This window comes from Magallana gigas, chromosome 3 (assembly GCF_963853765.1).
Source record: "Magallana gigas chromosome 3, xbMagGiga1.1, whole genome shotgun sequence".
Taxonomy (NCBI): domain Eukaryota; kingdom Metazoa; phylum Mollusca; class Bivalvia; order Ostreida; family Ostreidae; genus Magallana; species Magallana gigas.
The window spans coordinates 58,963,276-58,978,075 of record NC_088855.1 but is presented as its reverse complement, the minus strand read 5'-3'; the positions used below and the strand labels follow the sequence as shown (position 1 = coordinate 58,978,075).

The window sequence follows — 14,800 nt, the reverse complement described above, 5'->3', positions numbered from 1 at the left end:
TGAGAAGAAGACTTTTAAAGATTTACTGTTTATATTCCTATGTAAAACTTTGATCCCCCATTGTGACCCCACCCTACCCCCAGGGGTCATGATTTTCACAACTTTGAATCTACACTACCTGAGGATGCTTCCACACAAGTCTCAGCTTTCTTGGCCGATTAGTTTCTGAGAAGAAGATTTTTAAAGATTTACTTTTTATATTCATATGTTAAACTTCGACCCCCCATTGTGGCCCCACCCTACCCCCAGGGGTCATGATTTTCACAACTTTGAATCTACACTACCTGAGGATGCTTCCACACAAGTTTCAGCTTTCCTGGCTGATTAGTTTCTGAGTAGAAGATTTTTAAAGATTTACTGTATATATTCATTTGTTAAACTTCGACCCCCCATTGTGGCCCCACCCTCAGGTGAGCTCAAAGGTTAAGTTTACAATCCAATTAGTTGGTTTCTGGAAGAACAGACTTTGAAATTTTCGTAATAAATATTGACAAATTTTTTACTTTTTTAATCTTTAGCTTTTAAGATCTGTGAACAAACATAGAATTGTGAGCAAATCTCTGTATCTTGCTTATAATTCGAAGCTTTACACTCATATATGGTTAGTAAATAGATATTGTAGGGTAACAATTGAACACAAGAAACATGCACTACATGTATAACAAATAATTTAAAGAACACAATTTATTTTTTCGAAATGAATCATATATATACATGTATATACCTACATATTTCCGTCAGCGATATCAAACTCTATTTAAACTGAATAAACTCGAGAAAATGCCGAGCATCTCAACAAAACCTATTGCATTAATTTACCATTTCGCAAAAGATAATGCCGAATTACCGATAGAATGAATTGTATTTCAGTACCCCTACATCAGATTTTGCTTAATTGGCGCAGGTAAACAGTTATCTGTTTGATTTACCGAAGTCTCTGTTTGATTTGATACGTAAAAATCACGAAATACAGACAATATATATAGTTCCCAGGTTACAAAGCATAAATAATGAAAACGAAACGAAAATCAGAACTAGCTAACACCAACGTCATGTGTGAAAACGGTCAACGCATTGAAATATTTAGCCTTAATTTACTTCACAAAATCGGCACCAATATATTTTGCATGTTTCAAAAATTTCCCTTCATACGCGATCGGTTGCATAGCAAACACATTCATCATAGTCAGATCGACCCTTTTTCGTATAATGTCAAGGCTGCTTTAAACAAAGAGCCTCGTTTTAGAAGTATGGAATACGAGTCATGGTAAAATGGGTATGCAAACCCGGGCCGTGGCAAAATAAAAGCCGGGGCAGATCGGCAATGGTCAATTTCAAATACGCATTATTTTGCAGCAATATTTACAGCGAATACAAATATACTGGTCCATCAAATATCCCAAAATTTTAATGAGATTGGCAGATTAATACCTGCCAATCTTTTGTTTTGTTTTGCTCAGGCCAAGTCTTGCCTACCCATTTTATCGTATGCCGAGCCTGATTGAAACACGCCTTTCCTTTATTATTATTTTCGTAATAACTCAGATTTGAAACAGAATTAGCACTTAATTTTTGCAATTTATATTTTCCTTCCCATAAGGATACTTTATGCTAAACTACGTTGAATTGAACTCGGTAGTTCTTGAGAAGAAGATTTTTAAAAATGCACCCCCCTTTTTCTACAGTTTCAAGGTTTTCTCCGCTTTGAATACAGATCGGACTTTTATTTCTGCAATTTATATTCCCCTCCCATAAGGATGCTTTGTGCCAAATTTGGTTGAAATTGGATAAGCGGTTTTAGAGAAGAAGTTCAAAATGTAAAAAGTTTACAGACGGACAGACGGACGTGCGGACGGACGACGGACAAAATGTGATCAGAATAGCTCACTTGAGCTTTCAGCTCAGGTGAGCTAAAAAACTGTAATCTACACTTCCTGAATGATTTCACACAGGTTTCAGTTTTTCTGAGCAAAACGTTTTAAAAGATTTTTAAATATTTTTCTCAATATCTTCCTGTGTAAATATTTGACCACCTTCCCTGCTTAGTTGTGTTCACAACATACCCCCTGGTATAACGATCTGAAATTTATCTTTATACAGTGGAATCATGACAATTTTCGTGGTATTCGAGAGTAACCCTCAGCAAGAAATTAAGAATCTCCACTAAGACAGATGTAGAAAAAAATTCTTTCTGAGTTTATGAAATAAAATAAGCAAAAAACCCATAATCTGCAAAAAATTGTCTCCTGAAATTAAATGATTCAACAGTATTCCTTGCTTAAATTCGACCTCCTGTTGTTGCCTCCATCGTACCCCTGGGGATCTGAACATAATTCAATCTACACTGCCAGCGGATTCCTTCACATAAATATCCGCTTTTTTAGCAAAATGATTTGTGAAGATTTTTGAAAGATTTTTCTCTACATATTACCCTCTTTTGTGGCCCTACCATACCCCTGGGAAAATTCACTTAAATCCACACTAGCTAAGGATGCTTCTACATGATTCAGCTATTCTGGCCAAATAATTTTGGAGGAAAAGAGTTTTGAAAAATAACTACGCATTTATTATAATTCAAAATGTTTTTACTCTTAAGAGAGCGTGACTTTCATTAGAACAAACTGATTTGCGAAGATTTTTAATGTTTTTCACTATTTATTACTTCCTTTTGTGGCTGTACCATACCACTGGGAAAAAATTATTTGAGTTTACACTAGCTAAGGTTCCTTCCACATGTTTCAGCTTTTCTGGCCAAATGATTTTTAGAGGAGAAGAGTTTTGAAAAATAACTTCGCATTTATTATAGTGTTCACTATTTAGAAAGCGTGACCTTCATTTAAACAAATTTGGATCCAATTCGTTTAAGTATGGTTTGTTCTAAGTTTGTTCCATATCTTTGTCACGCAGTTATAATGTTTCAAATTCAACAAATGAACTCTGGGAATTCTTTTCACTGCTTCTTTGATTTGACTGCATTTATAAGATTGGGTAGATCCAGGAGAACAATGCTTGAAATGATAACAACTAAAACTCCTATTCCCAACACGACTCCTATTCCCTTGGCGGATGGTCGCGGATCAGATGCACATATCTTTAGAAGCCTAGCTTTAGCAGTCATGTTTTTCTGTATCGACAGCATGGACCGCAATTCTTTGATCCGTTGATTTAGTTTATCTGTGTCGTTAGATTTAATCGGTGCCGAGCCAATAGCTGAACAAGGACACTTACATTCTAAAAAGATAAACACACGTCGAATATATTCAATGTGATTTAGAAACAAGTATAAATGATGTAATTGTTTTAGTAATAAATACATATTTGTAATATTTAGATTTATTATGATTAACGAATAGAGAATAAATATATATTAATTGGGGTTTTTTTTGTATTGCTTACCTTTACAAACAGGTGGAGTTCCAGTCCACGTTTCGTTCTCATTACATGTACGTATCAGATCCCCACTTACGTGTCTGTGACGTCTCTTGTCCAAACAGGATAGACTGGCTACACCACCTGGTGAGCTGTCTAGGCTGATTATATTGGTGTTCGGAACATTAAGTCTTGGACACCCAATAACTAGTTGCCAAAAAAACCCAAAATCAATGGTTTTTAAAATAAACAAACTTCAAATATGTATTTGCAAATCACATTGAAGATACACACCTTTACACAGAGGCTCTGTTCCATTCCAACTACCATTTCCAACACAGGTCCGTTTGAGATCGCCACTTATGTATCTGTATCCAGCAGCGCATGTGTATGATACAAGTCCTCCATAAGATGTATCGTTATGAAACATGTCTGTGTTCATTATAAATGGATCCGGACAAACAATTTCTGAGAACAATGAAAAATTTAAAAAAGAATAAACAACTGAGGCTATAAAAATCAGAAAGTTTGCGGTCATATTTGGCTAGATTATGTAATGAGTGCCCAGTATATACATGTACATGTACCTCTGCATGTGGAAGGAAGTTTTCTACTCCATGTACCGTTATGCTCAGGATTACACGTCATGTTCACAGTTGGATCCAATGCTTTATAACCACGTTTACACGTCAATGTGATTTCATCACCATAAGCAAATTTTAGGACAGAAGTATTGTAAATTTCATATTGGAATGAAGAAACTATGAGTGTTGTCGACGTATCTACCTCAAGTAAACAGATTGGCACTACAGATAAAAAAAATAATATCAATTAATTTTTTGGAAATAAAATAGACAGCTAATCTGGCTAAAAAAATCATGCACACTAAAAAGGTTCTGCTTTTTCAATATATTACAGCTTCATAGCTATGCAGTTTCAAGAATCTATTGTACTAGTTATCGGAAGGGTGTGAAAATGGTTATTCTATAGAAATATAATTTATCATTAACTCCGCTTGATGTAATTTTTACCCTTAATCAAACATGTCACACGACTCAAATGTGTTATGGTCAGTTACATTATACATGTCAAAAATAAATCAACGAACGAATACATCAGTTATTTACCATTTTAAAATAAGTCAAAGTCCATTCTTGCTAACCCTACGCTAGTTTATCGATGGAAAAAGAACAATCAAAAACTTTGATATATTATTATTTATATTATACCTAGCACATCCATGACTGTTAAGACTATATCCACGTTATTGGTCATTTGTGCCTTGAAATTCAATCCCCAAATCCTTCCTAACATGAAAACAGCTGCTGATACATTACTTTCTCTTTTGTGAGGGTTGGGTACCCAGATAGCTACTATTGAGTCGTTGTAACCGTACACGAGTCCACCGTATGGTTCAGCTTCATTCATCACAGACCCGACGCCATCAAACCGGAAATTCTTGTTTGCACCATCAAGCACGTGTAGCTTTAAAATATAATGATACAATATGAAAATTACACGTGCAAACTATTAATAGTACATGTAGTTATGTAGGACTCCAAATTTTGTTTTTAAGTCCACTGGTCACGCCAAATACGATGGTCGTGCTAAAGCCCGATAGTCTGTGCCAGAGTCCGATGGTTTGGTGCCAATAGACTAATCCATACTTTGCAATAGTTATCACATTTGGTCGCAATACCTAAGAAAACCCATTTATTTATCAAATTAACCTTTATAATTTAGAAGCTTGTAACTTTGTAATTTGGCATTACCCATTTAATATCAGGTTTTGTGTGTATTTTGATATCCCCACGATGGAGCAATTCACGCATTGTGAGGGATAAGTAATTTCAAAGGAATTTTATCACAGAACGGCAATATATTTGATGGCATAGAAAGCGGACGGAATAACAGTGTCTGTCTCGTCACGTCATGAAGACTTCGTTGGTAACATTATAGTAGCAATTAAAAATGAACATGAAGGAATCGGCAGGATGTCCGGTAAATCGACAAGTAAGTTTTGACAAAGTAAAGAAAAAATGCGAGACAAACAATCTCAGTCCGAAGCAGTTTATGTAGGTCATCCTGACGCAAACAGAGTAAAACAATATTTCTTGTTTTATGACGCAAACAGAGTAAAACAATATTTCTTGTTTTATGAGTCCAATTTTGGATTCCTACAATTAAAACGACCTAACTTTAATTTGTCTTTTTGGATGAGATAGACTGTTGATATTTTAATATAAGACTTATTCACATAATAAACAACTGATAAAGACAAGTAATTTCAACAAAATTTCGCATTTAGTAAGTATACATCAGTCGTCCTGAACCAGAACATTTTCATAAAAAGAAAAACAAATAGAAAAGAGAATGCATGTACTATCACTGTCAAAATCAAAATGCATCTCAAATAAGCAGTTCTTTTCTTCAAAAACTACACTTGGTCAAGCATTTTAAAATTTGCTTGTGACAATCGTCAATTACTTAGACTCAAGTTGAAACTTTTGTTGGTCGGTGTTTAGTCTAAATTGGCCTACATCACTTCTATTGTCTATTTTAAGAGCATGTCTACAAAAAAACATGCAAATATGGAAAAAAAGCTGTGGCAGCAAGTCTCAAGAATGAACTGAATTTTATCATAGATTTAAAGAATATCCATCTAGAGTCAGATATATGATGTTTGTTTTTGCACTGGATGTTTCTATTTATAGTAACGGCCAGTATTGCATTCTGGTCAATTAGCCTCTAAAATCCAGAACAGTTAAGAGAAGAATTCTCAAATTCAGTAAATAATTACAAAATGTATAAACCATGTTTTAAAAAAATAAGACTATTTTCATAAAGCGGAAGTTCAAACTTTTAATCGTTGCATATTTTTTCATATTTCTATTTACACCATGAAGTCCCAAGGGTGTAAATATTGCTAGGATGCCAAGAAATGATAATTATACATTTTTGTCAATTTTTCAAAAAGAATTTCTCACAAAGTGGCGCATTATTTTTTGAAATTTTGTGTTAATAAGAAACTGTCTGATGCATTGTTACAAATATATAAAATCCATCTTTGGACTCTCAAGGACTAAAAAGTAATAAATTAACAAAAACATCCCATTTTCAAATAAAATAAAAATTTGTTGGTTTTTGAAATTTTATTTTACAAGCCATTTTAATCCACTGAAGTCAATATTTGTAACTAAACATAAAAAAACACCTTATTTTGCTCTTTATTAAAAAAAAAATTAGTTGTTATCATTGTTTCTCAAAGAATTCTTTTTCATTACATTTGCATTTCATTACCACTGTTAGAATTGTCTCCCATGTTGCGCTCTTCTGTTAAGAAGGTAAACTAGTCAGAATGTTGACAAAGGTATACAATTACAAGTTCAAGTTCAGGCAAAGTATTAAGAAATGTTGTGAGTGTTGTTAAGAATGAGTTTAATTACACAAAAATTGCCCCATCTTGTAAGTGCTATTCACTATATCACATACTGTCATATTGAAGATTGATGGAGACTTGTATCTATAGTCTATGAACTGCTATTTCCTGTCCCGATATATTTAAGCAGCACATTTGGACGATTTTTAATCAAAATATACAAACCTGTGATAGAAGTGCAATTAAAATAGATGAAGGGGAAATTTTCCAAGATAATCTCATTCACAGATTATCATATTTTACTCGAAAAAAATCCACAAAAACGAGAACTGATTTCTTACAAAGATTTAATTTATAATGGGGTAGGCTATGTTGAAAATGACAGATGCCCTACGGACCCGGTTTGACCTGAGCGTAGCCTGGTCACGGTAAGATTATTCTTTCTATGTTCAAATAATTCGAAATTCACTAGGAATGCCTCGTGCAATTTTTCATCGTTATCATCGGAGACTGTTGCTATAGACATCACATTTCTGTATGTGTATATTTCACTAGCCATCTATAAACCACCCCGCAGATGTTAAGGTTAGACTCCTATAAGCATTAATTTTGACTGTTTGTATTTCTTAAGCAAACAATTAATTGTAAAAGTGAGTAATTACACACCTTTTTAATGTGATTCGCATTTAAATTTTAAAATCATAATTAAATCACTTTTATCAAATATAACTTTACCTTTACGCAGTATCATTGCAAATTTTGATCTGCCCGAAGGAAGAATTTATAATGTAAGCTATAGTTTATTTCTTCGATCCTTGTTTTTACATATTTTTTTTTTATGAATCAGACTTTTTTCTAAGTTTTAATATTCATGGAATCTTGAAATGACGGGGAGGATGGCCAGGTTTTTTTTAGTTCTTGAGAATGTAACACAATAAATACATGCATTGTATTACATTCTCAATAACTAACACAATAAATACATGTATTTCTTAAAATTGAAATATAGTTGTAAAGGAAAAAAAGGAGGTGTTAGGTTATCCTTTCCCCCAAGGATCTCAACCTGCGAAAACTGCATAGAATTATGAATCAGTCTAATAAACAAGAGGCCCATGGGGCCACATCGCTCACCTGAGCAACAATGGCTTGATATGGGTGTTCAAAGGATATTGTGCCATTTGCCCCCTCGGTAGAAAAACAAAAAAAAATACCTAAAATAAACTGTAACCAAATTTTACACTTATTTTCATACACTTAATCTTTGACATTGTACCCTTGTGAAAAACCATTTTTACCAAAAATAAGATCCTATGCAAGATATACTTCCATTCCCTTTATTTTAGTTCTGCCCCCTAACTTTATAAAACGATCAAATTATATATGAGAACATGCATATAGGTTCATATTCATCTTCAACTACATTGTACTAGCTGGTTATTGTATTTTATTTAAAAAATTCCTATATGTGAAAGAGGAAAATTTTACCTCAAGGCGTTCAAATTAAAAACATTCAAAAATGTTATTGGTCTTCCGCATTATAAACGATTGTTGTTCACAAGGCATGAACTCGTGCTACGTTTTATAACCTTACTTGATCGATGAATACACTCGAATGAAAAATGTTGTCATGTGATATGTATAATCAATGCATAGGCGTCGGAACTGGGAGGAGGGGAGCCCCCCCCCCCCCACTTTTTTTTGCAAAGTTAGACATAGCTGTACTCAAATCTTTAGTTTTTTTTGCTTGTCAAGATTTCTGATAAGTTCTAGCCCCCCTTCCCCTTCCCCTCAACAAGCCTCGGACTACAATCTATTGACAAATCGCTCTATTTTACTAAGAACCATTCCTTATTTTCATCTTAAATAAAAATCAACGTTAACAAATGGCTACAAATCAAGATGATTTTCTGCTGTATTTTTTTTCTTGAATATAGCGATAATGCTTTTTTCCCCGTAACAGTAACGTTTAAAACTGTTTTAAAGAGGTCATTTTTATTTAATTGTGTCTGAAAAACCAACAAAGTTGGTGTAGATTCCTTGTATAAGGAGGGGGCCCCAAAAAGTTGTTACAGCATATTATCCTTTTAATTTTTCTGTTTAAGTATTTTACGTTTTTAGTGAAACATTTCTAGTGATAAAACAAAATTTCAGCGTCAATTGTAGATTTATAAGCAAGAACTCACAATTCTGCTTGGTTTGAGTCAATTTTTTGTTCACAAGAGTTAATTACATTCAACTTAAGATTTTTAAACTTGGTATTTCCTATTCAGAATGAACAAAAGAATGACCTCAGTTCTATGAGCAAAGCTCTGTATCTTGCTTATAATATCGAAACATGACACAGCTGAGTATGGATAGTAAAGAGAAAATTGTAAACAATTAAAACAGAAGAAACATGCACTAAAACAAAGAAAGAGCACAATTTATTTTTCATAATAAAAATATACCTATATATTTTAGCAGCAAAATCAATCTCCGTTTAGACTGAAAATGCAGAGCATCTTAACAAAACACGTTGCATTATGATCAACCATAACGTAGAGATCGTACCGAATTACCAATAGAATGTACAGCATTTATAATATAATATGTTGCTAGTGCATCAGATTTTGCTCATTTTGCGCAGGTAAACAATTAACTGTCTGATTTACCGACGTCTATATTTGATTCGATACGTAAAAATTCCAAAATACAGGCGATATTTCCCCTCAAGTTAAAAAGCAAAACGAAATTTAAAGCAACGTAAAACCACGGTCACGAGTGAAAATTCAACGCATTGAAAGATTTAACCTGAATTCACTTCACGATATCGGCACAAATATATTTAGCATGTTTTAACTATCCTTTCGCACGTTAACTCTTTCACACCAAGCAAATTCATCTTTGTCAGTTTGTCCCGTTTGTCATGCATCAACACTCCATTCAAACATGGCTGCCTTATACAATAAACTTTCGTTTTCGATATGGAATACCGAACCTTTTTATTTTCGTAAATAACTCAAATTTGAAACAGAATTCGCTGATAATTTTTGCAATTCATATTTTCCTTTCCATAAGGATTATTTATGCACAATTACGTTGAATTTGACTCATTTGTTCTTGAGAAGATTTTCTAAAATGCACCCCACTCTTTTTTTTTTTTTTTTTACAGTTTAGAGATTTTCTCCGTTTTAAATAAGGATCGGTCCTTTATTGCTGCAATTTATAATCACGTTTTTATAGGGATGCTTTGTGCCAAATTTGGTTGAAATTGGCTAAGTGGTTTTGGAGAAGAAGTTTAAAATGTGAAAAGTTTACAGACGGACGGTCAGACGGACAGACGGACGACGGACAAAAAGTGATCAGAAAAGCTCAAAGTCAAACTTTTTACACTCTCTTATTGTCTTGTGATTAAAAAAATTGAAAAAATGAAATGCTAATAAAATATGTCTCTATATTATATTACGCTGATATTTTGCTGATATTTACAAATTTTAAGCGTAATTTATGATGAATTATAATGTTGTTAACAATTTTTCAGGCTTAATATTGGGTCCCTCCACCCCTCAAACAATAAATGTTCAATCCTTTATACTGTCTGACAAAAATAATTACCAAATTTACCTTATTTTATGATCATTTAATGTGATAATCATTCATTGGCAATTGATTCCACACCACTTCCACAATTTAAAAAATCGTCTGTAAAATTCAACAAATATATGTTGAATCATTTTTTCCATGGAGGTGATCCTTTTGTTTTTTGTTTTTGTTTGTTTGCTTCTTTTGTTTTTTGTTTTTTAAAGATTTTTTTGAAAAATCACTAGTTCAAGTATAAAAAAAATGAAAAGATCAATACATATATCGCTATGTTTATCGAATTAGCAGAGAGAGAGAGAGAGAGAGAGAGAGAGAGAGAGAGGTATGTAAGCTTGCTTACTTTTTCTTTCATTAATAGAGAGATATATAAGATTTTAAAAAAATAGTTAAGTCCACTTTAGCTTACATGTATATTCAAATTCCCATTTTCCCGTGATTTCTCGTGTTTTAATGGCATTGATTAAAAAAAAAACCCTGAAATGTGTTGAAGCAACCCTTCAGTTCAGTAAAATATTGTTTGGCTCGCGAATATGTCGGGTTTTCCCCATAATATACATGTGACAATGTAAAGCTAATGCTAAACTACAGATTCTGGAGAGTTTAAAAAGTAGAAAAATGTCCAACTTTAAGACAATATATTTGCAATATTATTGATAGTCCAAGGACAAATTTTGATATATTGTAAAAATAAATGTCCTTTTATAACTAGAAACAGATTTAGTGAATTTAAAGTGCAACTGTCCGACTTTTAAGCATTTAAAAAAAGTATATTTCTACAATTTTACAAAAAGTTGGAAACATGCCAGATTCGTGACCTATCTGCACTTAACAAAAAGAATATTTGGGAATTCTCTCAAAATGTTTTACACAAGTGTATCTTGTTAATGTTAACTCTAAATGACTTTTTGAATTTATATTAAAACGAAACTCAGAATTCTTAACAATAATTTGGCGAATTATGCATTCTTAAAAGGGTCACAATGCTATTTATTAACAGTGCTGCAGAACCAAGTCCAGACTGACCACATCAAAAAAAATGTTGTGGCAAATTAATGTATATAGGTGCACATTGTTATACACAAAATGTGAAGTTGATCAGAGAACCTTGCTCTCACCACCTTTTGCATGGTTTTCTCGTAGACATGCTCTTAAGTTAATATGTGCAATGTAAATATAATACCTGAACATTGATTAAATTGCCTGTAGCTAAGTTTTCTGTGATCAAGTACTTTGCGTTTTCGACTTCTTGCAAACGCTTTTTTATTACAATTTCATTTTTCTTCAATCCCGTCAGATCCCAAGCAGTAACTGTGATTGATCCATCCTTAATAAGTAACTTATTATTCTTTTCTCCCCATCCGTCGGCAATAGCTATCAATGATAATCCTAAAATATTGAACGAAAAACTTCTATTGTATCAAAACTTACGACACAGTCTGTAATTAATATATAATCTTATGGTTCTTGAGAATGCACGAAAGTAGACCTTAAACATTTAGTACACACTACGTTTCCAGCTATTTTACCCATTCAAATTTGACAAAAAGTCACAACTGAAACGTAGGTAACATTGTATGACCTTACTTAATGTTTCTGTATATATCACATGTTTATTTTAATATACGGTAGATATCACTCATTGGATAAATTGTTTTCTATCCCTGAGCCTTGATCGGGGATAGAAAACACACAACTCGTTGGATAAAAATCTTATACCATCGCAAATCATGAAAAGCAATTATCTAATTAGTCAATACCATGATCTTTACTTTAAGGACGCATATGGTACGATGAATTTCTTATTACGTAAATGTTTTCAATCAACAAGTTATTTATTTATTGGATGTTGAATAGCCGAAAACATTTTTACGTTTATTTTGTTAATAACTAAATGGTACATATTTGTCTTTCGTGATTAAACAATTTTAAATTTAAGATAAAAAATAGAGCTCATAATTTATCTTTGCATATTTAGAAAAAAAATCCTCTTGTGTAAAATTCATGCCAAATGTAAGTATTCATTTACTTAAACAGTTTGGTCCATAGTATTCAATTAAGGAATATATCTAAATTTCTGCTTTAATACAAAATTACTGAGTGGTCCTACTTACAAAGAAATACGTTTTACTGGTAACTATGTTTAAGGTAAAAAGTGTTTTTATTTCAAATTTAGGAATTTCCTCAAAATTACCACTCAAATTCCCTGCTATATTACACGCCGACCAAAGTTGGACATGAGACTTGTTTGTTCCAAAAAGTACTCCACCAAAGTGAAGAGGAGGTTTGCTCGTGGGAGAGCCTAGTGAAGATAAACCTGCAATGATATAGAAGAATTATGATCCGATAACCATGGCAGGTCATGAATATGAAAATTATAAGCATAAAGAAATCCTCAGACAAAAAGCCCAATTCATGCTGACCAAAGTGGCATTTTTAAGTTTTTATCATGATCAAAGTAATAACTTTTGATAATACATTACAAGGTCATTTACTATTCTAAACAAAATTGTTTTTGAAATACAAGTGTTTTAGTATTCGTAGTATAAAGCCAGAAAAATAAAATGTGATGAATATACACATTAAGCATCATCAATAACACAGAAAGCTTGAATAAGCTACAATTGTTTTCAGAAGTATTTTTCATGATATATTACCTTGTCCATGAAAAATACGCCCATTGTTTCGAATCTGTACAAGAATTAGTTCAGGGTATTTGTTGAGTGTATGGTTAAGTGATGCATTCAAACAGGCACCTGTAAGAGGAAAATTAAATAATATTTGTAAATTAAAGCTATACACGCTATAATTTGCGTCAATTTTGAATGACAGTGAAAACGCATGTGTTTGTCTACTTATAAAAGTTATCCTTAATCTGTAAATTACAATGGTAAATTCCATCTCGTTACAAAGATATAGATTTTTAATTGTTTATTTTCCTGCCAGGAAAATATTCCCTTTCATGAATATTGATGAAGGAAGAGCGAAACCGACCTCATTGCGCATGTCTGCAGAGAACTAGGTGGTCGTCATTGTTTGCCTAATTAAATATCCAGCTTGATTTTTAATATGCTTAACAGTTGTTAATTTGAAATACATACATGTATAATGAGTAAAATACGTGTCATTCACGATACCCTTACTTCTGCATTAACACTTATAGGATCTATAAATAGCACATAGGGGAAAAACACAGGTCTACGTCATTTTTTTAAAGGAAGTATTCATATCTACTCACAGGCTTGTATTTTTTTCTTTTGTTTGTACTCGTATATCGGACAAATTTATGCTTTACTGAAAATATCCTTTCCTTTGTGAAACTATCACAATTATGAAGATGTTGACCCTTCACCAGTTTTGGTATGATAGACTAAATTTAGCTGTCGATATCACGTGATAGATTGATATTCATGAGGAGGCATTACTTTCCTGGCAGGAAAATAAATATTTTTTATTGTTTAATATTTGATATATTTGTTACGTGATCGAATTGAGCATTATAATTAACAGTATAAAGGTAACTTTTATTAGTAATCAAACACATACATTTTCCCCTTTATTCAAAATTGACGCAAATTATAGCGTGTATAGCTTTAATAGTTGTATGATTAACTCGGTATCAGTGCTTTTATTTGTCTAAGCTATTTAGATATCTTTTAATCTGTTTTTTTTGTCTGTAGAAAATGAGCATTTTTCGACAATAATATCAGAAAATCAGTTTTTTAAGTATAGACATGTCATTTCTCTCAGAAGGCTATCTTCGAATCGTCGATACCTTCACGAAAATAGTTTACATACATTTAAACTTTATTGCGACCTCATATAAGCAAAACCGATACATTTGCAAATTGATCAGTCCACAGGTTGGTAAGAATTGTGAGATATGCTTTGACTTTATAGTGTATCCAATTTAATAGTTCTTCATGAGTTCGATTGCCCTCTGCTATATAAAACGGATAATATATATGTGGTGTGTTTTACTTTGCTTTTAAACAATTTTTTCGGCATTTTCCTAAAACATTACTTTGGAAAACAGCTATAAAATATTATTTGATTAACTTTTTTTTGAAATTAGGATGATATCAACATACGAATCTGACCCTAATTAGCAATCAAGGCCATCGGAACTAACCTTTCTCAACAACAATAGTTTGACTCTTCCATGTTGGTGGAGGCAGGTCACGTGATCTCCAAGCTTTAGCCTGAATTTCTATGACATCATACATGCGAACAATGTGTTGAGGACCAATCCATTTATCATCAGCTCCTTAAAAAGAAATGATTCAATTGTAAAGTATTTAATATGTTTTCAAATAACAAACAAAGTATTTAAGAAAATACATTTTACAAGCTTATTACCGTCTTCGATTTTTTCCCGAAATATATATATATTATTTATAGTTTAAATCGGACATACCAGATGTATAAATAGAGAATAATTCATACCCTTTTCCATATCACTCCTTGCATCAGCCC

The 14,800-nt window shown here is 32.5% G+C and overlaps 1 protein-coding gene across 1 annotated transcript; it reads right to left on the bottom strand.

The window, feature by feature from the left end:
• Positions 1–669: 669 nt before the first annotated feature.
• On the bottom strand, positions 670–14,577 carry LOC105346904 (uncharacterized). The gene is made up of 9 exons (XM_066080640.1): positions 14,457–14,577; positions 12,982–13,080; positions 12,519–12,641; positions 11,508–11,713; positions 4,599–4,854; positions 3,957–4,175; positions 3,664–3,837; positions 3,397–3,576; positions 670–3,231 (listed from the first exon to the last, which is right to left on the bottom strand). The coding sequence occupies exons 1-9, from the start codon at positions 14,548–14,550 to the stop codon at positions 2,951–2,953; spliced, it is 1,632 nt and encodes a 543-aa protein (XP_065936712.1). The 5' UTR covers positions 14,551–14,577; the 3' UTR covers positions 670–2,950.
• Between the last annotated feature and the right edge of the window lie 223 nt (positions 14,578–14,800).